Source organism: Callithrix jacchus, chromosome 5 (assembly GCF_049354715.1).
Source record: "Callithrix jacchus isolate 240 chromosome 5, calJac240_pri, whole genome shotgun sequence".
Lineage (NCBI taxonomy): Eukaryota > Metazoa > Chordata > Mammalia > Primates > Cebidae > Callithrix > Callithrix jacchus.
In genome coordinates this window covers 73,840,947-73,863,309 of record NC_133506.1, presented here as the reverse complement: position 1 = coordinate 73,863,309, position 22,363 = coordinate 73,840,947, and the positions used below count along the sequence as shown (strand labels likewise).

General features: G+C 53.7%; 2 protein-coding genes across 7 annotated transcripts; both read right to left on the bottom strand.

Moving 5' to 3' along the window:
* Positions 1 to 3: 3 nt before the first annotated feature.
* On the bottom strand, positions 4 to 7,855 carry TNK1 (tyrosine kinase non receptor 1). 3 transcript variants are annotated; one of them, XM_035299840.3, is made up of 13 exons: positions 7,830 to 7,855; positions 6,184 to 6,437; positions 5,954 to 6,024; positions 5,658 to 5,849; positions 5,392 to 5,547; positions 5,004 to 5,287; positions 4,506 to 4,776; positions 2,951 to 3,045; positions 2,451 to 2,615; positions 2,141 to 2,220; positions 1,244 to 1,542; positions 1,065 to 1,160; positions 4 to 699 (listed from the first exon to the last, which is right to left on the bottom strand). In XM_035299840.3, the coding sequence occupies exons 2-13, from the start codon at positions 6,344 to 6,346 to the stop codon at positions 586 to 588; spliced, it is 1,986 nt and encodes a 661-aa protein (XP_035155731.1). In that variant the 5' UTR covers positions 6,347 to 6,437; positions 7,830 to 7,855; the 3' UTR covers positions 4 to 585. The 3 variants fall into 3 exon arrangements, with proteins under 3 accessions (XP_035155731.1, XP_035155732.1, XP_078229029.1); XM_035299841.3 differs by lacking the exon at positions 1,244 to 1,542 and having other exon boundaries at positions 545 to 699; XM_078372903.1 differs by lacking the exons at positions 4 to 699; positions 1,244 to 1,542 and having other exon boundaries at positions 871 to 1,160.
* Positions 7,856 to 20,650: 12,795 nt separating this feature from the next.
* TMEM95 (transmembrane protein 95) lies at positions 20,651 to 22,295 on the bottom strand. Of its 4 annotated transcripts, XM_035299836.3 has the most exons (7): positions 22,078 to 22,295; positions 21,809 to 21,865; positions 21,540 to 21,620; positions 21,411 to 21,431; positions 21,184 to 21,264; positions 20,981 to 21,068; positions 20,651 to 20,864 (listed from the first exon to the last, which is right to left on the bottom strand). In XM_035299836.3, the coding sequence occupies exons 1-7, from the start codon at positions 22,244 to 22,246 to the stop codon at positions 20,831 to 20,833; spliced, it is 531 nt and encodes a 176-aa protein (XP_035155727.3). In that variant the 5' UTR covers positions 22,247 to 22,295; the 3' UTR covers positions 20,651 to 20,830. The 4 variants fall into 4 exon arrangements, with proteins under 4 accessions (XP_035155727.3, XP_078229042.1, XP_078229041.1 ...); XM_078372916.1 differs by lacking the exon at positions 20,981 to 21,068 and having other exon boundaries at positions 21,117 to 21,264; XM_078372915.1 differs by lacking the exon at positions 21,411 to 21,431.
* Positions 22,296 to 22,363: the final 68 nt, after the last annotated feature.

The following is a 22,363-nucleotide window of genomic DNA, read 5'->3' as shown; positions in this document are numbered from 1 at the left end:
ATGTGAGGGCTGGGGCAGGGGCTGGCCCGTCTCATGATCCATAGTACCAACATCAAATGTCCTTGAGTGCAAGAGAGCAGTCGTCATCACCCACCATGGCCCTGGACCAAACGAATAGAGTTTGGGTCTCATACCCCAAGTCAATATGGCGGCTTCATCATCCAAGATGGCTGCCCCACAGTCTAGTGCGGTAGCTGATGGCAGTTCAGGATGGCTGTTCGCATGGTCCAGTGTGGCCCCTTGATCATCCTCTCTAGCGAGTAGAAGCTTCCTCTGGATGTGATGTATAGTAGCTCTTTTCCTCCAAGTTGTCCTCTTGTTTGAGAATGCAGTGGGCAGGCTAGACCCTTCTTGGCCCAGCCAAAAGAGCTTCAGCCTTCAGAGGCCAAGGAGCATGGGAGGGAGGAGACATTTCCCAGCACCCAACCCTGGGCTCCTCCCCCACATGTCTATCGCAGGTGGGACCTCCCCAGGTGGAAAGTCTACCCCCGTCAGGACCTTGTTCTGGTTCTGCTTGGTCCCACATGGCTAGGCCCTCAGGGGCCTAGACTTTTCATGCTGATGTCCATGCCCACAGAAGCGAGCTCAGGGCCTGGCCAGGACATAGCGACTGGCAGCTGAGAGGTCCCACTGGTAATGCTCTAGGATGCGCCGGCAGTCAGCCCTGGACCGGCTACTCAGGTGGAAGAGCTGGTCTACCTGTGGAAGCAGGAGGGTGGGCTGCAGCTGACTGCCAGGTGGCAGGGGCAGGAGAGAAGGGACCCCAAGAGAAGGGGCTGGCTTTTTTTTTTTTAAGACTCAGTTTCAGTCTTCTCTGCCAGGGTGGAGTGCCGTGGTGCGATCTGGACTCACTGCAGGTTCAAGCAATTCTCCTGCCTCAGCCTCCTGAGTAGCTGGGATTACAGGCTACCAGCTAATTTTTTGTATTTTCAGTAGAGACAGGGTTTCACCATATTGGCCAGGCTGATCTTGAAATCCTGACTCAGGTGATCTGCCTTCCTAGGCCTCCCAAAGTGCTGGGATTACAGACATGAGCCACCACACCTGGCCAGGGCTGGCTTTACCTTGAGGTTCTGGATGGCTGAAACCACATCTCCCCTGGTGGCTCCCAGTGCTGCCTGGCACTCCTGGTGGGTGACTCCATGCACACTCAGTTCCACCTGTGACAGACAAAGCCTCACTCAGGCCCCTGCCCCTGCCTGTAGCCCTTTCTGGACACCAGGCCATTTCAGTGAGACCTCACCTCCATAATCTTCCTCTGCAACTCAGGATCGGGCAAGAGGCCTCCAGAGAGGACAGCGGCTTTGCTAGCTCCAGGCGCTCCCATGAGGTGATTGTGCGGGGGTTTTCTTTTGGGCCAGGGAAGCCGCTCCCTAGGGGGCTGACTGGGCTGAGGAGAGCTAGAGGATAAAGGTGGGCGTGGACGCAGGCCTGGGGGTCCCTGGGGTACAGCTCTGGCTTGTCGAATTTCAGGGGGGCTTGAACCACCCCCTGTGGGGTGAGGACCCAGGGACAGAACTGACTCCAGACTCCTGGAAATGCCTGCACAGTTGAAAAAGAAACAACTTGATCTCGGCTTGCTGCAGCCTCTGCCTCCCGGGCTCAAGTGATCCTCCCACCTCAGCCTCCTAAGTAGCTGGGTCCACAGGTGCCTGCCACCACACCTGGCTAATTTTTGTATTTTTGTGGAGACAGGGTTTGGCCATGTTGCCCAGGCTAGTCTCAAATTCCTGGACTCAAGCCATCCGTCCACCTTGGCCTCCCAAAGTGCTGGGATTACAGGCATGAGCTGCCGCGCCCAGCCCACTCTCTGTCTTCATCTGTGCTGGGCTGGATGGGTTCGCAAGCACTTGCAGATTAGCTAGCCAGCCCTGTCCTTGGGTGGTTCATGTGTCAGGTAGGCCAATAGGACAGAGGTGCCACCAAGGCCTAGGTGGAGGGCCCAGAGTGTGGAGGTGTTCTTCAGTAGGAAAAGCAAGAGGGCTTCCTATCTTTGAAGATTTCAGTCCATCTAGGATGCCAGCAGACAGAATTCAGAGGAAGGAAATAATAGATGCAAAGGCACGGATTCAGGGCAGAGGGTCAGAATTGAAGGGCTGGTTTGATCTCCTCAGAGACCCTGGAGTTCCACCACACCCACCTTTCATCCTTTCAAGGGGCACATTTCTTCTCTGGCCCCGTGCTGGAGGCACATCCCAAAGATTTGCCTTCTTTCTGTCTCTGTCGGAGAGAGATCCAGTTCTTCCTCCACACCAACCCTCTCCATCCCACAGGTCAATATCCCTTCCCCCCACCAAAAAAACTCATGGGGGAACCCAGGAGACCCAGAGCCCAGGGAGGAGGCTGCAGCTTCACTCTGGTCCTGTCCCCAAGCTTCCCTTCCAGAGAAGTCCCTAGACTTTGTCAGTTCTCCCAGCCCACCCCTGTCCCCCACCCTTTCAGGTCCTCACCCATCTATGCTTCCTGGGTGTTGATCTCCCCGGGCAGGGGTGCCTCTGTGGACTGGACGGGTGGCTGGCAAGCCCCCTGCATCTGCCAGAGTCACTGCGGAGGCTGGGAAGCTGCCCACTTTGAAGGTGCGACCATTCTGGCCCTTCCAGATTGTGGAGTCAGGGCTGTGGAAAGAGGAGCTGGTAAATAGGATGGGAACAGGGGCAGGAGTTAGGGCTGGGCCCTGGCCCACATTCAGCTCACTAGGCTATGTGCCTTGGAGCTTCATCTGCCTGGAGGAAGGGAAGCCTTTTCCCTAATGCAATAGGACTCTATGGGCCAGCAGTGGCTCCAGCAGGGAGGCCAGGACCATGCTGGAGCATTCAGGGCCCAGTGGGGAGAGGAGAAGAGACAGAAGATCAGGAGTCAAGGAGCTGGAGAGAAGCAGAGACGGGATCGGGAATCAGGAAGGTTGGGAGGGAATCCTCTTGGGGATGCTTGGGAGGCATGGGGCTGTTACCTGCCCTCGATGACTGTGATGGGGTCACCAGGCTCCATCCTCAGGGCACCTGGCTCTGTGACATCCCTCACACAGCATCCTTCTGTAGGCCAGGCCTGTGGAGACAGGAGGAAAGGGTGGCTGGGCTTGTGGCCTGAGTCAGAAAGGTCATAATGGGAGCAGGAATAAAGAAGAGCCCCGCTCTGTATGTCGCCTGTGCTAGGCCCAGGGTGGGACTCTCCCTGTCCCCCAGTTGTAATTCAGTGAGGGAGGCAGACCTGGATCCCATGACAAACAGGTCTCAGGGAGCAAGAGAGGAGGGCCTTGGCTCTACCTAGGGGGACTGACAGGAGCGTCACCCCATACTCTGCTTTCACTCCACATCCAGGCCCATCAGATTCCTCCCAAGCCCCTCTGGGAAATTTCCACTCCTCTGCAGCCCCACTGCCTCTACCCTCATCCAGACCTCCTCATCTTTCTCTGCTTCACAGTCACTGTTGCCTACCTGGTCTCCCATCCTTGTCATCAGCCCTCTAATCCATTCCTGCACCACCCAGTGTTGTAATCGGCAGAGCAGCTTGTCACTGCCCTGTTCAGTAGGCTTCCATGGCTCCCAAATACCTTCAGAGTGAAGACTAAACTTTAGCAGTAGAGTGTAGCAACTTAGGGAACAGCTCTGAAGTCAAATCGACGGGCTCAAATCCCAACTCCTCCATGTATTGTGTGACTTTAGGCAAGTCACTTAAACAGTCAGTGCCTCAATTGCCCATCAAAAACATGGAGATAATAATAATTACCTCATCCAGGCGGGGCACAGTGGTTCATGCCTGTAATCCCAACACTTTGGGAGGCTAGGGCGGGTGGATCATTTGAGGTCAGGAGTTCGAGACCAGCCTGGCCAACATGGTGAAACCCCATCTCTACTAAAAATACAAAAATTAGCTGGGTGTGGTGGCAGGCGCCTGTAGCCCCAGCTACTCAGGAGGCAGGAAAATCGCTTGAACCCGGGAGGTGGAGTTTGCAGTGAGCTGAGATCCCACCACTGCACTTCAGCTAGGGTGACAAAGTGAGACTCTGTCTCAGTAATAATAATAATAACCTCATCCAGTGGTTGAGGGAACTAAATGAGTGAATCTGCATAGCGCTCACGTAGAGCGGACAGTGCAGCGTCCCGCACAGGTCAATTGCTCTACACGTTAGCTTAACACACCTTGCAAAGCCCTCCATGACACAGCTCTTGCTCACTCTGTGGCCTCATTACTTCTATTTCCCCCTCCCATGCAGAGAGTTTCTCTTCCTCTGCCTGTCAACACCCACTGCAACTGACCGCTGTCTCCTCTATGGCCCTTTTCTGGCCCAGACACAGACCCCAGCCTTTCAGCCTCCATCTCTGTAGCCTCAAGCTGCCTCCCCTGAATTCTGAGCTCCCTGCAGGTCGGGACTGCATCTGTTTTGCTCAGAGCTGAATCCCAGAGCCCAGCACAAGCATCTGGATACATCAGTCTTTGCATGGCACTCTGGAAAGGCAAATGGAGGGAAGAGAGACTGTGTATCTGGTGAGGGAGGGGGTCCCCACCTCTTGCAGCAGGCCTTCCACGTGGGTAAAGCTAGGCCGGTCAGCAGGGTGGGGGGCCCAGCAGCGCAAGGCAAGGGAGTAGAGGGTCCTGGAGCAGAGAGGGGGCCTAGGCAGCCGGGCTCTGTCCTCCAGCCGCTGCAGGATGAGGTACGGTGGGACCCCGGCCCAGGGTTCCTCGCCGCCTGAGAACATCTCCCACAGCGTCACCCCAAACATCCACACGTCCGAGGCAGACGAGAAGGCTCCGTGGCGCAGGCTCTCTGGGGCACACCTGCAGAAGGAAGTGGAGTTGAAGGGGGCCGGACACGTGCTCCTTGGCGCTCACCTTCCACGGAGCACCCCAGAGTGCTCCCATCGTCCACAGAAGTCCCCTTTTCCGAGGATAACCCCTCTTGTCCCAGCCTGCCTCAGAAGCCCGGCCCCCTCCGATCTCCCTCAGGTGCTGCCCTCCCCATCCGCCCTGCTGGGAGCCGGACGACCCCCGCGGTCCGTGCTCACCAGGCGTAGGGGATGGGGCGGGGCCCGCCCATGACGTAGCGGCCCCGGGCGCCGCTCAGAGGCCGCACCAGCCCGAAGTCCGCCACCTTGATGGTGCTCGTCGACGCCAGCAGCAGGTTGCGCGTAGCGAGGTCCCGGTGCACCAGCCCCCGGGCCCCCAGGTAGGCCATGGCCCCCGCCAGCTGCCGCAGGAAGAGGAAGAGTAGGGCCACAGGCAGTGGGGGTGTCGGGGCCGGGGCTGTTAGGCGCGCGTGTAGGGAGCCCAGTGGCGCCAGCTCCATCACCTGTGGGAGGGAGCACCGTGCCGCGTCAGTTGGACCCACAGGATTCTGGCCGCCCACGCTCGTGCCGCACGGCTCTCGGGGAAGCAGTGGCTGGACCTGCTCACCATCTGCAGAGGCTGGCCCAGTATCAGGCCGTGCAGACGCAGCACGTGCGGGTGCTCCAAGTTCATCATGACCGATACCTCTCGCAGGAAGTCCCCCAGCTCTGCACCCACCGGGCCTTCAGGACCTACCCGGAGGGACTTGACAGCCACTGGGACCTGGAGGTTGGGGGAAGTGCCTTCAGGAATTGTGGGCATGTAGAACACAGGGGACAGCTGGCCTGGATGATGCAGGCTCCCCCCCCACCCCCCCCGCCCCGGTCACTCACACTCTTGCCGCTGGGCAGCGTCCACAGCCCTCGGTGCACCACCCCAAAGCAGCCGGAGCCCAGCAGCTCCCTTCTGCACACAGCACCCTCTGGGATCAGACACTTGAGTCCCCCCTCTGGCTCAGGGACGTGCGGTGGGCCCTGCGAGGGCAGGGTGGGCTCCTTGTGCTCAGGGGCTAAACCTCCAAGGATCTGAAACAGGGGTGGGAAATCCAGTATGTAGAGCCCTGCATCCCCTCCCTGCCCCTCAAGCCCCCCCATTCCCAGGCCCAGGCTGCCCCACCCACAACACACACCTTGTAGACCCAGTTCTTAGACTTAGGCCCGGATCGTAGCCTCTTTAGAGCTTCCGACAGTCTGCGCTGGGCTGTGGGAGGCCAGAATCAGGGCTGGGGTGGAAGTGGGGGTGGGGAACAGTGCAGAGAGATTTACAGGGAAGAAAAGGGCTGGGAGAGGGTTGTGGTGGGGGGAGGCAACTGATAGGCTGTGGACAGAGAGAACAGGGTCTGGGGCAGGGGTTGCTCACCAGGCCGGCCCATGCCAATGCTGTCCAGGTCTTCAGGCTTGACAAAGTCGAAGTGCTCTGGCCGAGTGACATTAAGCTCCTCAAGGATGGGCCAGTAAAACTGGGCCAGCTGGATGTCCCGGAGCAGCTTTAGTAGCCACAGGGAGCCAGCCTCAGGAAGCATGTCTGGAGGAGGAGTCCCTAAGGGTGGCAGCACTCTCCTTTAGCTGTTCCACCCAGGGTAGGCCCTAGAGAGACCAGGTCTCCAGCTCCACCTGTAAGTCATCAGAAACACTCAGGTACAGAGGTAGGGACACAGCAGAGACAGCCAGGATCCCTGCCACTCACACACACAAACCCCAGGTAGAATGTTCCTCATGCCCACAGCATCTGGGTACTCTGTCCCCTCACCGCTGAGTAACCTGTCCAGCTCACACCTGCAATTTTAGTATACTGCCTGCTCCCACTACAGACTCCAGGTATGTTCCCCTCCTGACTTGGAGATAGCATGGCACATCACGCACCCAGAAATACTGCTCTTTTAGACCTGAGCTACACAGTGGCACACACTCACTCACACACACCTGAGACACCGCCCTTCCTCCAACATGAGACATGTTTGCCTACTACACACACTGGAGATGCCCAGATATGCCAACCACACTGTATCTCCGACATATAGGTAGAGCATGTACACACATGAAGGTACATTACCTCCCACACACAGCCACACACACACATACTGAGACCTACAGATATGCTGCAAAACACGCCTGAGACTACAGATACATGTCCGCTTAATGCTGAGGCATTCCAGCATGCAGCCACAAAACGCCCAGGCTGACTGCCACACACAGTGCACATTCATGTCCTTCCATGAGATGTTCCTTGTACATCTGTGTCACATGCATGGGACACGGCAGTTCACGGCCTCCAAACACCTAGATACACCGCCCCACTTGGCTAAAATATGAAGACAACACACAAGATGTCGAGGTAGAGCGGGCACACAGACCTGAGCTATGGGGCATAGGGCTCCTCAAGCCAAAAGAGGTCCAGGGTAATGCCTCTCCTCCACTGGAGGCAGTCACATTTGAAATCAAATCAGGTATGGTGATGGCTGCTAGGCTTAGGTGCTGCCTGCGGAGGCACTGAGGCTATCAGGTACACAGTCTCACACCCACCTGAGCTCAGCCCCAGGTACAGATCCCTGGCGGCAACCTGAATCACTCTGTCTAACTTGGCTTCAAGGCAACTCCACCAACCTTTATTAAATAACGCTCAGGGCCTCTGGTTACTGGCAGCCTGCTCACACTTTCCCTGACACACACCTGGAGCCCTCCCTTCCCCTACGGTATAAGCAAGGAGGAAGAAGAGGACCAAGGCTGGGGCTAGTTGGAAACACGCAGGTGGGCTCAGAACCCAGTTCCAGCAGGGGTTGGGTGGGGAAGGAGAAAGCCCAGGACCCTGGGGGACCATGGGTACAAGGCCCTATGCACCTGGTGGGAAGGGGAGAGTGTGGGAGAAGGGAGACAGGAGGAAGCACAGCTTCGGGAGGGAAGGACGCGGGAGAAGGGGACAGGCCCAGTACCCCACAGACTCGCCTCCAGAGATGGCTACTCCTCCACCCTCGCCAGCCCCTGCCCCTGCTCGGTGCAGACCCTCACCTGGCCAAGGCGGAAGCGGCGACTGCGGAACCTCCCAGGCTGCCTGGGCTAAAGAAGGTGGGACAGGAGTAAATCCTGCGGAGGGCGGGGACCTGGCGGCTGGCCCAGGGCTGCCGAGGGCCGCACCCCGAGTTCCGTGGTGGGGCAAGGTGACGGTTGCAAGGGCGGCTGGCGGCCCCTCCCTCCTCCAAGCCAGATCATCCGGAAGGTGAGAAGCCCCCTTTCCTTGTCCTCTGCTCGCCTTCCTTTGTATCTTTCCACGCTTCTCCCAAGGACTTCCCACCCCTCCCCAGACTTTGCTCCTCTGTCTCTGTCCCCCATGCCCTCTCTTGCCAAATCCTTCGCCTCTCAACCAGGACCCCACCCCTTAAGTGAATAAGCGCCCTATAGAGCTGTCCTGTCCAGGCACGGGGAATAAAGGCTAAACAGGACATAGTTCCTGCCCTCTGGCAGGGGGTCCAGAACTTCCTAGCAGTCTTTGCTTAATGAAGCCTGGAATGGGGCCAGGGAAGAGAGATGTTGATGTTGGTACAGAAAACAAGCCCCAGCCTAGAAAGAGTCTACAGTGGAAACTGCTGTTGATCACAGACAGCATTCCATGCCTCAGGGCACACTGCCCCATCATTGACACACCTGGGCTTCATTCCAGCATAATGCCTGCCCTCCATGTAAGCTCTCCTCAGCTACTTAGGAGGCTGAGGCAGGAGAATCGCTTGAACCTGGGAGGTGGAGGTTGCAGTAAGCTGAGATCGTGAGATTGTGGCCACTGCAATTCAGCCTGGGGGACAGTCTCACTCTGTCCCCCCTCAAAAAAAAAAGACACCTATCCCTGACTGGTTTGTGTCTTCCTCTGCACCCTAAGACCCCATACCTTCCCGTCATTGCACTCATCACTCTGTAGAATGTGCCAGTAACTTGTCTCCTCTGCTAGACTCTTAGCTGCAGGTAGACAAGGACTTCATCTTGCCTGGGCATTACTACGTCTCCCATGTTCAGTAAGCTCTGCAGAACCCAGGGACCTGCACATTGTTGCCTGGCCTGTGCCCAATGGGACTCAGTTCAGGACCTTCAAGAAGGCCCCAGGGAGGAGCATTTCTCCCACTTTCCTCTGGGGTCCCAGAGAGGAAGCTGCCAGTCTTAGGACATCTAGTCTGCCCCTCTCCCAAGGAAGGATGTGTGAACATAGCAGCTACTGTCCAAGGGTCTCTTGGAGGGGAAAACCCTCCCCATCTTGGTAAACATGTGGGATGTTGGATCCCACCTGCTATCACAGTGTTTCCCAGCCTCGGGTCTTCTTCCTCCTTGCTTATGATGTGGGGGAAGGGAGGGGTCAGGTGTGTGTAAGGGAACTTGTGAGCGGGCAGCCGGTACCCAGGGGCCTGGAGCCTTATTTAACAAAGGTTGGTGGAGTTGCCTTGAAGCCAAGTTAGACACAGTGATACAGGCTGCCGCCAGGGATCTGTGCCCGGGTACAATCCCTGTGTGCATCCTACGTGGGATAGGAAAATCTTCGTAATGCTGTTTTTTGGTATTGTTTTCTTGGTTTCTTTTGCTCTCCAACCGGGGCCACTCCTCACACTATAATTGTTTCTGCACATCGGTCATCCCTGATACAGGTTCTGTGACTCCACAGGGTAGAGGCTGGGCTAATTTTTTTGGTATTTTTAGTAGAGATGGAGTTTTGCCGTGTTAGCCAGGCAGCCAGGCCGGTCTTGAACTCCTGACCTCAGTTGATCCACCTGCCGAGGCAGGCCTCCCAAAGTGCTGGGATTACAGGTGTGAGCCCCCAGGCCTGGCTTAGAAGCCTTTTTATTTCTCCCTTCCTCCCTATTTCTTACTTTTGTGTGTGTGTGTGTGTGTGTGTGTGTGTGTGAGACAGAGTCTCGGTCACCCAGGCTAGAGTGCAGTGGCTCGATCTCAGCTCTCTGCACCCTCTACCTCCCAAGTTCAAGCGATTCTCCTGCCTCAGCCTCCCAAATAGCTGGGACTACAAGTGTCTGCCACCACGCCCAGCTAATTTTTTTTGTATTTTTAGTACAGACGAGGTTTCACCATCTTGGCCAGGTCGGTCTTGAATTCCTGACCTCAAATGATCCACCCACCTCAGCCTCCCAAAGTGCTAGGATTACAGGCGTGAGCCACCTAGCCTGGCCTATTTCTTACTTTTGGACTTGTTTCTGTCATCCCCACGTTTGTCCATAAAGAGGATGGGATGTGGGGGAAGCACAGTCTGGCCACCCTAAAGGCCATTAGGGAGCACCTCCTCCAGGCTGGGATGCAGCACCCATTAACACTTAAACCTGGAGACACAGATGAGGCACCACCCACTCCAACTGTGCTTCCCTAACCTCTGCCCTGCCCTGCAGGCTCTGCATCCCGGAATGATAACCACATTCACAGCAGCAGGGCCAATTCTTCCCCCACAGGGGAAGATAAGCAGAGAGGATACTGAGCTGCCTGGCTGCCCCTCACCGCCTTGGATGGGGGTGGAATGGGAGACTTACAGGTTGAGTGAGGCCAATTCCTGTGCAAAGGCTTTTCCATGCCAATGAGGGACCACATTAGTACCTCCTTAGCTTCTCCCTCCCTGCCCTGATCCTGACATCACTGAGCTCTACCACTTCCACCTCCCCCAAGCCAGGCTCTCAACGGGAAATTTCTCAGCGTCTTGGATCCCTCTCCCCTGAGCCTCTGCATGACTGTTCTCTCTGCTGGGAAAAATCTTCCCAGTCTGGCCTACTCTTGTCTCACCTACTAAGTGCAAGACACCTATCCTTGGCTGGGTGCGGTGCCTTGCGCCTGTAATCCCAGCACTTTGGGAGGTCGAGGTGGGCGGATCACCTGAGGTCAGAAGTTCAAGACTAGCCTGGCCAAAATGGCAAAACCCCGTCTCTACTAAAAATACAAAAAGTAGCCAGGCGTGGTGGCAGGTGCCTGTAATCCCAGCTACTTAGGAGGCTGAGGCAGGAGAATCGCTTGAACCTGGGAGGTGGAGGTTGCAGTGAGCTGAGATCATGAGATTGTGGCCACTGCAATTCAGCCTGGGGGACAGAGTGAGACTTTGTTCCCCCCTCAAAAAAAAAAAAAAAAAAGACACCTATCCCTGACTGGTTTGTGTCTTCCTCTGCACCCCAAGACCCCCATGCCTTCCCGTCATTGCACTTATCACTCTGTAGAATGTGCCAGTAACTTGTCTCCCCTGCTAGACTCTTAGCTGCAGGTAGACAAGGACTTCATCTTGCCTGGGCATTACTACGTCTGCCATGTTCAGTCTCTCGCCTGACTTACGTGCTAAGTGCTCAACAACGTTTGCTGAACGAATGGGTGAGACAGAGCCATCTGAATCGGGTGAAGCAAAGGAGAGGTTTGAAATTAAGAGCTCCAGGCCAGGCAACGGTGGCTCACGCCTGTAATCACAGCACTTTGGAAGGCCAAGTCAGATGGATCACGAAGTCAGGAGTTCGAGATCACCCTGGCCATCATGGTGAAACCCCATCTCTACTAGAAATGCCAAAAAAAAAAAATCAGCCAGGCATGGTGGTGGGCACCTGTAATCCCACCTACTCAGGAGGCTGAGGCAGGAGAATAACTTGAACCTGGGAGGGGGAGGTTGCAGTGTGCCAAGATCGAGCCACTACACTCCAGCCTGGCGACAGAGCGAGACTCTGTCTCAAAGAAAAAAAAAAGACTGTAAATCTGAACAAGTTACTTCACATTTCTATCTGTTTCCTCATCTACAAGATACGTCTATTAAGAGTAGCTACCTTATGGGGTTATTGGAGAAGTAACTGTGTCCACCTGTGCGGTAGCCAGCCTCCAAAGTGGCTGCTGCTGCAGCTCCCCTCCAGGTATTCCTACTGTAGTACAGTCCCTTCCCACAATGAATGGGGCTCATCAGTGTAACCAATGGGATCCCCAGAAGGGATAGTGTGTGACTTCTGAGACAAGTCGTATAAGGCAGCATGGCTTCTGCCTGGCTCTCTTGATCACTCCCTCTGGGGAAAGCCAGCCACCATGTCAAGAGGACATTCAAGGCTGGGCACGGTGGCTCACACCTGTAATCCCAGCACTCTGGGAGGTCAACATGGGCAGATCACTTGAGGTTGGGAGTTTAAGACCAGCCTGACCAACATGGTGAAACCCGTCTCTACTAAAAATACAAAAATTAGCCAGGTGTAATGGCGGGTGCCTGTAATCACAGCTACTTTGGGGCTAAGACAGGAGAATTGCCTTAGCTCCAAAGTTGAACCCTGGAGGTACAAGGTCAGGGGTTCAAGACCAGCCTGGCCAACATGGTGAAATCCTGTCTCTACTAAAGATATAAAAAATTAGCCGAGTGTGGTGCACATGCCTTTAATTCTAACGACTTGGGAGGCTGAGGCAGGAGAATCACTTGAACCCAGGAGGTAGAGGTTGCAGTGAGCCAAGATCATGCCACTGCATTCCAGCCTGGGCGACAGAGCGAGACTCCATCTCACACACACACACACACACAAAAAAAAGGACATTCAAGCAGCCCTATGGAGAGAGCTCCATGTGTCAAGGAACTGAGGCATCCTGCTAACAGCCAACACTAACATACCAGGCATACAAGTGTGCCCATCTGGGAACCTGATCCTCCAGCCCCATCAACCCTTACATTTCTGCGGCCCTGACTAACATCTTGGATACACCATCGTGTGAGGCCCTGAGCCAGAACCACCCAGTGAAGCTGCTCCCAAATTTCTATTTTTTTCTTTTTTTAGACACGGGGTCTCACTCTGTCTCTCAGGCTAATGTGTAATGGCACAATCATGGTACACTGAGGCCTCGACCTCCCAGGCTCAAGTGATCTTTCTGCCTCACACTTCCAAGTACCTGGGACTACAAGTGCACACCACCATGCCTGGCTAATTTTTTTTTTCTCTAAGATGGAATTTAGCTCCTGTTACCCAGGCTGGAATGCAATGGCATGATCCTGGCTCACTGCAACCTCCACTTCCCAGGTTCAAGTGATTCTCCGGCCTCAGCCTCCTGAGTAGCTGGGATTACAGGCATGTGCCACCACATCCAGCTAATTTTTTTTTTGTATATTTTTAGTAGAGACAGGATTTTACCCTGTTGGCCAGGCTAGTCTCGAACTCCTGACCTCAGGCAATCTGCCTACCTCAGCCTCCCAAAGTGCTGGGATTACAGGCGTGAGCCACTGCACCTGGCCTTTTTTTTTTTTTTGAGATGGAGTCTTGCTCCGTTGCCCAGGCTGGCCTTGAACTCCTGGCCTCAAGCAATCCTCCCACCTTGACCTCTCAAAGTGCTGACATTATAGACATAAGCCACCACTCTCAGCCCCATATTTCTAATCCACAGACACTGTGAGATAATGGATATTGCTTTAGGCCCCTGAGTTTTAGAAAAATGTGTTACATGGCTACACATAACTAATACAGTGCATAAAATGCGTAGACTGTCTGACACGCTGTCTCCATGACCATTAGGCATCATTAACTCTATTTTGCAGGTAGGTGAACTGAGGCTCAGATTCTTGAAGTAATGTCCCTGGTGCACATGGCTAGGATAGACCCGCCACCCATGTCATAAACCCAAAACATTTGGTGCCAAGTCCTAGGTTCCTTTTCCTGTTCCACTGCACCAGTTATCTGTTTTGAAGGAATAATACCTAGTGGCAGCTGGGTGTGATGGCTCATGCCTGTAATCCCAGCACTTTGGGAGACCAAGGTGGGCAAATTACCTGAGATCAGGAGTTTGAGACCAGCCTGGCCAACATGGTGAAACCTCATCTCTACTAAAAATACAAAAATTAGCCAGGTGTAGTAGCAGGTGCCTGTAATCCCAGCTACTCAGGAGGCTGAGGCAGAAGAATCGCTCAAATCCAGGAGGCAGAGGTTACAGTGAGCCGAAATCGTGCCACTGCACTCCAGCCTGGGTGACAGAGTGAGACTCCATCTCAAAAAACAAAAACAAAAGCAAAAACAAAAACCAACCAAACAAAAAACCTGGTGGCATAAAAAACACCATTTGATTATGCCCCTGAACTTTGTGAGTCCGAATTCCAGCAGGACGCTGTGGGGATAATCTCTGCTTCACAATATCTGGGGTCTTAGCAGAAAAAAATAAAACTCTGGGGGTAACTGGACATCTGGGGCTGTAATATCTCTTATATGTGTGGCAGGAGATGCTGGCATTTGGCTCTGACCCCTTGGAGCCTAAGCCTCCTCAGAGATGGAGATTAGGTTCCAGAGTGAATGCCCCAAGTGACAGAAAGTGGAAGGTGCCATTTCCTTAAGGCGTGGACCCAGAAAGTGGCACAGTGTCACTTCTGCCACATTCTATTGGTCTACCAGACACAGAGCCCAGATTCAAGGGAAGGATCCATAGAACCCACCTCTCCATGGAAGGCAGGTCAGAGAGGATTTGGGGGCCATTTAAAAACATTTCTGGCTGGGCACAGTGGCTCATACCTGTAATCCCAGTACTTTGGGAGGCCGAGGCGGGCAGATCACAAGGTCAAGATATTAAGTCCATCTTGGCCAACATGGTGAAACCCCATCTCTACTAAAAACAAAATACAAAAATTAGCTGGACGTGGTAGTGGGCGCCTGTAATCCCAGCCACTTGGGAGGCTGAGGCAGGAGAATCGCTTGAACTCCGGAGGTGGAGGTTGCAGTGAGTCGAGATCATGCCACTGTACTCCAGCTTGGCGACAGAGACTCCATCTCAAAAAAAGAAAACAAAACGAAACGTTTCTGCAACCACAGCAGCCTCCCTTGTTTGAGAGGTGTTCAGAAAAACCAGCCCTGCAGACCATACTCCAGTGGGTTGGCTTTATGTGCACAGAAAGAAACACAAGCCTGGCACTGTGGCTCATGCTTATAATCCCAAAATTTTGGGAGGCCAAGGTGGGCGGATCACTTGAGCTCAGGAGTTCAAGACCAGACTGGGCAGCATAGTGAGATAGTCTCTATAAAAATTTGCAAAATAGCCAGGTGTGGTGACAAGTGTATATAGTCCCAGCTACTTGGGAGGCTGAGGTAGGAGGATTGCTTCAGCCGGGGAGGCCAAGGCTGCAGTGAGCTGTGATTGCACCTAAGATCAAGCCACTGCACTCCAGCCTGGGCTACAGAGTGAGGCCCTGTCTCAATAAATAAATAAATAAATAAATAAATAAATAAATAAATAAAAAAAAATAAAATGCTTGAGACTGTGTCCCACCTATATTGGCACTCATTCAGCATTAGCTGTTATAATCTCTTACTTAAAGACATGCCCAGCAGGGCACAGTGGTTCATGCCTGTAATCCCAGCACTTTGGGAGGCCAAGACTGGCAGATCACCTGAGGTCAGGAGTTCGAGGCTAGCCTGGCAAAAATGGCACAAGTGTGTGTCTACTGAAAATATAAAAATCAGCCAGATCTGGTGGTATGCACCCACAGTCCCAGCTACTCGGGAGGTGGAGGCAGGAGAATCACTTGAACCTGTGAGGTGGAGGTGACAGTGAGCCAAGATCATGCCATTGTACTCCAGCCTGGGCAATAAAGCAAGACTATCTCAAAAAAAAAAGAAAGAAAAAGTCCAGGCTCAGTGGCTTACGCCTGTAATCCCAGCACTTTGGACTTTGGAAGGCCGAGCGAGGCAGATAACGAGGTAAAGGTATTGAGATCATCCTGGCCAACATGGTGAAACCCTGTTTCTACTAAAAATACAAAAATTAGCTGGGCATGGTGGTGTGTGCCTGTAGTCCCAGCTACTCTGGAGGGTGAGGCAGAAGAATCACTTGAACCCAGGAGGCAGAGGTTGTAGTGAGCCAAGATCACACCATTGCACTCCATCCTGGGCACCAGAGCAAGACTCTGTCTCAAAAAAAAAGACATACCCTAGCTCTTCCTTGACTGCAGACTACAGACCTGGCCTCTATTTTTCCTGACATTCAAGGATCTCCATCAGCAGCTCCTACTTGTTCTATCTGCTCCTCAGGCCAGAGCTGTCCAAAGGCAGCCCTACCTGGAATCTCTACTTGAATGCCCCCGGGTATCTCCGATTCCCCATATTCAAGTTCACCTTCCTTCCTGAGCCTGTCACCCCTCTTGTGACCTCTGTGGAGCTTCATGGCAGCGCCAACTGTATCCTGAACATTCTCTTCCCACTGTTCCCACATGTACACTTCTCATCAGTAGCAAATGATCTACCTGGAAGTGTAATACTTCCTGGAATCTGGCCCCCACGTGTCCCTGTGGCTTTCTCAGCACTGCTCACCCAACGCACCCCCACAGCCATACTGAATCACCTGTAGCTGCCCAAACACTTCCTGCTTTTTCCTCTCTTGTTGCCCAGACTTGTCCTTATAACTGGGATGCCGTTCTCTTTTTGCTCAGACACAACCTCTTCTGAAAATCCTCTGAGCCCCTGGAGGTGTCCCTTCTCTAGACATCCTTCAACTGTGTCACATCAAGGTGGTGGCATTTCTTTACCCATCTTCCCTCCAGACTATGCACTGCCCTATGAGCCCACCGGTTTTTTGGTGTCTTTGGGACAGAGTCTTGCTCCATCACCCAGGCTGGAGTGCAGTGGTACAATCTCAGCTCTCTGTAACCTCCACCTCCTAGGTTCAAGCAGTTCTCCTGCCTCAACCTCCCGAGTAGCTGGGATTACAGGCGCATGCCACCACACCTGGCTAATTTTTGTATTCTTAGAGGCGGGCTTTCACCATGTTGGTGAGGCTGATGTCAAACTCTTGACCTCAGGTGATACGTCTGCCTTGGGCTCCCAAAGTGCTGAGATTAGAGGCATGAGCCACCACGCCTGGCCATCTAATGTTTTTTTTAATCTTTGTGTCCACAGTGTTTGGCACATGGCAGACTCCAGGGTGTGTCTGTGACAACCCCAGCTCCTTCTCTGAACCCTTGTGATATACATTCCCCTAGTAAGCTCTTCATGAGCATGTGGCATGGGAGGTTGGTGGAGTTTGTGTTTCTTTCTTTCTTTGAGACAGGGTCTCACTCTGCCATCCAAGCTGGAGTGCAGTGGTGTGATCTCAGCTCACTGCAGCTTCAACTTCCTGGGCTCAAGCAGTCTTCCCACCTCAGCCTCCTGAGTAGCTGGGACTACAGGCATGCACCATCACACCCAGCTCTTTTTTTTTTTTTTTTTGAGACAGAGTCTTCCTGTGTCCCCCAGGCTGGAGTGCAATGGCGTGATCTTGACTTACTACAACCTCTGCCTCCTGGGTTCAAGCAATTCTCCTGCCTCAGTCTCCTGCGTAGCTGGGATTACAGGCATGTGCCACCACACCCAGTTAATATTTGTATTTTTAGTAGAGGAAGGTTTTACCATGTTGGTCAGTCTGGTCTTGGTCTCCTGACCTCATGAACCACCTGCCTCGGCCTCCCAAAGGGTTGAGATTATAGGCATGAGCCACCACACCCAGCCAAAAGCCCCATTTTTTTTTTGAGACGGAGTTTCGCTCTTGTTGCCCAGGCTGGAGTGCAATGGCACGATCTCGGCTCACCGAAACCTCTGCCTCCTGGGTTCAAGCAGTTCTCTTGCCTCAGCCTCCCGAGTAGCTGGGACTATAGGCAAATGCCACCACACCCAGCTAATTTTTGCATTTTTAGTAGAGACGGTGTTTCACCATGTTGATCAGGATGGTCTCGATCTCTTGACCTCGTGATCCACCCGCCTCAGCCACCCAAAGTGCTGGGATTATAGGTGTGAGCCACCGCACCTGGCAAAAGCCCAAATTTTTAATCATCATTTGATGCTGGGCTGGAGGTTGTGAGCAGTGTGGAGTTTTTAGGAAAGTCAACATGGCCACTGAGGGTGAGGTGCATTCAGGGGAGCAGGTAGTCAGATGGTGCCTCCGGGAGACTGGGGTCCATTGTGAAAGGGTTCTGGGTGGGCTGAGGGCTATGGGAGGTTGGGACAGACAGGATAGAGACCACTGAAAAATCGGCAGGACTGCTTGACCTCCTGGCCAGGCACAGTGGCTTATGGCTGTAATCCCAGCACTTTGGGAGGCCAAGGCAGGCGGATCGCTTGAGGCCAGTTCAAGACCAGTCTGGCCAACATGGTGAAACTCTGTCTCTACTAAAAATACAAAAATTAGCCAGGTGTGGTGGCACACACAGGTAATCTCAGCTACTGGGAAGGTTGAAGCTGGAGAATCGCTTGAACCCAAGAGGCAGAGGTTGCAGTGAGCCAAGATTGAGCCACTGCACTCCAGCCTGGTCAACAAAGCCAGACTCTGTCAAAAAAAAAAAAAAAAAAAAAAATGAAGGAAAGGGAAGAAGGGAAGAAGGGAAGAAGGGAAGAAGGGAAGAAGGGGAGGGGAGGGGAGGGGAGAAAATGGGCAGGACTGGTTGACCTCCCGAATATTGTCTATGCAAACAAGGACAGCTCCAAAAGGTTGAACCTGGAAAGAGAGGACAGCAAGGGTGGTCACAGGCAGCTATTGCAGTCCAGAGCAGTCAGGAAGTGTGGCTTCCCATCCCTTCTTAGTGGGTGGATACTCACTAAGTTTTTGTCAGATGAATGAATGAATGAGTTGTATGATCTTGGACAAGTCATATGATCTTACATGATCTCTGGGTCTCATTTTTTTCATGTGTTACATGAGGGGATTGAAATGGAATGTATAAAACAAATAGAGAGGTACTTGGCTGAATGCAGTGGCTCATGCCTGTAATCCCAACAATTTGAGAGACTGAGGCAAGAGGACAGCTTGAGGCCGGGAGCTTGAGACCAGTGTGGTTAACATAGTGAAAACCCTGTCTCTTAAAATATATATTTTTTTAATTTAAAAAATAGGCTGAGTGCAGTGGCTCATGCCTGTAATCTCAGCACTCTGGGAGGCAGAGGCAGGCAGATCTTCTGCGGTCAGGAGTTCGACAACATGGTGAAACTGCATCTCGACTAAAATACAAAAATTAGCCGGGTGTGGTGGTGGGTGTCATAATCCCAGCTACTAGGGAGGCTGAGGTAGGAGAATCACTTGAACCCAGGAGGCAGAGGTTGTAGTGAGCTGAGATCGCATCACTGCACTCCAGCCTGGGCAACAAGAGTGAGACTCTGTCTCAAAATAATAATAATAATAATAAACTGGGCTCAGTGGCTCATGCCTGTAATCCCAGCACTTTGGGAGGCCAAGCTGGGTGGTTCCCCTGAGGTCAGGAGTTTGAGACCAGCCTGGCCAACATGGCAAAACCACGTCTCTACTAAGCATACAAAAATTAGCCGGGCATAGTGGTGGGCAGCTGTAATCCCAGCTACTCGGGATGCTGAAGCAGGAGAATTGCTTGAACCTGGGAGGCAGAGGTTGCAGTGAGCAGAGATGCACTACTGCACTCCAGCCGGGGCGACAGGGTGATACTCCATCTCAAAAATAATAATAATAATTTTAAAATTTTTTTTAAATATTGGGGGAAAAGGGAGAGGTACTCTTATGGAAGGGGTAGGAGTTCTTTCCATCGTTAGGGCCTCTCTGGGTACCCCAGAACAATGATTCCAACCCTGGCTGTAGGTTGCACTAACGAAGGCCCCACATAAGACCACTTATTCTAGAATCTTTGGAGATGAGGCTGAAGCACGGGTGGTTTTAAGGCTGCCTAGGTGGCTCTGATATGCAGCTGGTTGAGAACACTTACCCTGGAGCCTCGAGGTACCCCGTTTGAAAAACCCCGGGCTAGGTAAGGGCTGAGATCCCTGGCAGGTCTAGGCACTCAGAATGGGACTTGTGGTTGGCGACAGGCCTCTCTTCTCATGTTCCATGTCCCACATTCCATTCCCAAACCAAACACTCCTAATAAGCAGGGCACCAAAAGCCAGGGTTTCTCAACAACAAGGCTCTGACATTTTCTTTTCTTTTTTTTTTTTTTTTTTTGAGATGGAATCTTACTCTGTCAGCAGGTGGAGTGCAGTGGTATGATCTCATCTCACTGCAACCTCCTCCCAGGTTCAAGGAATTCTGCCTCAGCCTCCCAAGTAGCTGGGATTACAGGTGCCTGCTGCCACATGCAGCCAATTTTTGTATTTTTAGTAGATATAGTGTTTCACCATGCTAGGCAGGCTGGTCTCGAACTCCTGACCTCATGATCTGGTCACCTCAGCCTCCCAAAGTCCTGGGATTATAGGCGTGAGCCACTGCGCCTGGCCTCTTTCTTTTTTCTATCTCCCTTTCCTGGTAAACACTGACATTTTGGATGGGATGATTCTTTGCTGTGGGGGCTTTCCTGTGCATTGTGGGATGTTTAGCTCATCTCTAGTCTCTACCCACCAGAGGCCAGTGACACATCCCCAAGTCAAAACAATACAAAACCACTCCAGATGTTGCAAAATGTGTACTGGGCGCAAAATCACCCCCATCTGAGAAGCACTGTGCTACTCTGAGAGTCTCCCATTTCTCCTCTGCCCTCTCCAGTTGCAGACAGAGGCCAGGCAGGGGCAGAGACCATGAACAGCAGGTTTAGTTGGGCCTGGCAGGACAGAGGCCTCCCTCAGAGGGTTTCACTGTGTTAACACAATGGAGGGAGGGATGCCAGCGAACCAACTGATGTGGTCTCACTCCGGTGGGGTGAGTTTTTCAGAAGACACATTCCTGGATTCCCAATCAGTCACAGGAGAGCCTGGAGTCGCTTCTGGGGAAGTCACCCCCACTTTCCGGGAACAGGCAGAAGGGGGTGTGGGTGTGGTGGGAGTGGTGTAGGGGATTCTTTCCTTCTGTAGATATTTTCCTGGCATTGCTGACAGTGCTGTCTGATTGGTTGAGGGCCAGAGGGGAGGTGCCTGGGTTCCCGGGAGGCCCTCCAACCTGGAATTGTGGGGATGTCTGGGTTTTTGAGGATTTTCTTGCTTTTTTATTATCTCACCAACCAGAAGCAGGGATGTCTGGGTTTTAGGATCTGGAAGACTGTCTTTGGAGCTGGGACTAAGGGGCTGGCTGGTTCCCCTCCAAGGGATGTGCAAGTTGGGAGTGCACACACACAGCTGGAGGCTGGGAGGTTTTCAGTGTCTTCATAAGCTACGTTTTGCTTGGAGGTGGTGAGACCTGAGGGAAGACGGAGGATGGGAAGCCTAAGGGAGGGGCCTGGGAGGGGTGGAGGGAGGGTGGGCGGTGGAAGGCACTGGGCAGGGTAGGATTCCCGTCCTTATCCCCAGACGCACTCCATCAGGAGGCTCAGAACACCCAGAAGCAGGACAACTCCGAAGACGGAGAGGAGCAGAATCTTGGCTTCCCAAAGATCATGACTTCCTGTAGGGAATCCAGGAGGCAGCGAATGATTCTGGGACCCACACTCACCAGTTGGGGAGCCCAAGGACTCAGGGATCTGGGCAAGGTGGGGCGGGGCCAGGGCGGGCAAGAGGACCTGAGAAGCAGCGCTTTTGGGGCCAGCAGGACACCTCGGTCCCCTCACAGGTAGAGCAGTTGTACAGCATGGTGCTGCCCCCTGCAGGAGACAGCAGAGGCAGCGCTGGGGAGGGGAGGCCCGGTCTCTACCCCGCCCTGTACCCAGCTTCCTCCTGCAGCGGCCAGGCCCTCCTCTGACACCCTGCAGGCCCCAGATCCTTGCAACCCCTTTCCTTTCCTACTCACGGCAGGCGGGGGGACAGAGAGCTGCAATGAAAGACAAGGAAGGGGCAGGAGTGTGAGTGGATGTGCTGCTACCACATACCCCTTTGCCTGAGACCCTGGGCTCCCCTCAAGGCCACCCCGCATCAGTACCTTCCCTTGTGTACTCAGGGAGCTTGGTGTTTCGAAGCCATCTCCAATATGAAGGGAGTGAGGAGAGAGCCTCTTTGATCTCTGGGGAGGCAGAGCAGCTCCGCTGGGCCTCAACGGGGCCAGTTCCCTCTCCCTTCACCCAGCCCCCTTGATCAGGCCTCCCGTCTCCACCCCTCCGCCTTTCCCTGCCCACCCCCCAGCCCTTGTTGCCCACCCCTGTCTTTGGTGTCTACCCAAGCCCCTAGGTCATGCTTTCCCCTTGACCTCACCCATGACCCTCAGGACTCTGTGAGTCTTCTCCGTGACTTTGTTCATGGACGTCTCATCTGTGGAGATGGGCAAGAACCATCGACTCCATCACCAGCCCAGGGTCTGGGGTCTCTCCTGACTTTCCTGGATATAGCGCTCTCTCAGAGGGAGAGACTAGCATGTTCAGAAAGGGCCACAGATGGAGGGCACAGCTGGGAGGTCACATGCCACCCTTTGGGGGTACGGGAGTGACTGCTTACTGGGCCCATCCTCGAATGTCTCGTCCCACCTAAGGCAAAGGCCGAGAAGTCCGGAGAGGCCTCACATTCCTTCTGCTCGGCCTCCATCTGGCTGCAGAGCCGAGCCAGGCGGCCTGACAAGTCGTGGGCTGGGAGGCGGCAGAAGACACAGGCCTGGGCCGCTGCCAGGAAAACGGTGCCTAGTGCCAGCCTCCACATGAGGACCACTGGGGGGCGGGGCAGGGCTTCCCCAGCTGAACCAAGGAATGCTCTGCAGCCCCAGCTCCAGCCCTTGCCTGGAGGTTCTAGAGTGTTCCAGAACAATGAACAATGCCA

Bases quoted from the DNA above. Each gene is read 5' to 3' on its own strand.
- TMEM95 (XM_035299836.3), bottom strand. From the start codon at position 22,246: ATGTGGAGGCTGGCACTAGGCACCGTTTTCCTGGCAGCGGCCCAGGCC. The intron at 21,621-21,808 runs GTGAGGTCAAGG...CTGCCTCCCCAG, and splicing joins CAGAGTCCTGAGGGTCATGG to AGATCAAAGAGGCTCTCTCC. The intron at 21,265-21,410 runs GTGAGTAGGAAA...TGTCTCCTGCAG, and splicing joins TCTCTGTCCCCCCGCCTGCC to GGGGCAGCACCATGCTGTAC.
- TNK1 (XM_035299840.3), bottom strand. From the start codon at position 6,346: ATGCTTCCTGAGGCTGGCTCCCTGTGGCTACTAAAGCTGCTCCGGGAC. The intron at 5,850-5,953 runs GTGTGTGTTGTG...CCCCTGTTTCAG, and splicing joins CTAAGAACTGGGTCTACAAG to ATCCTTGGAGGTTTAGCCCC. The intron at 5,288-5,391 runs GTGAGCAGGTCC...TCCCTCCCACAG, and splicing joins TGGGCCAGCCTCTGCAGATG to GTGATGGAGCTGGCGCCACT.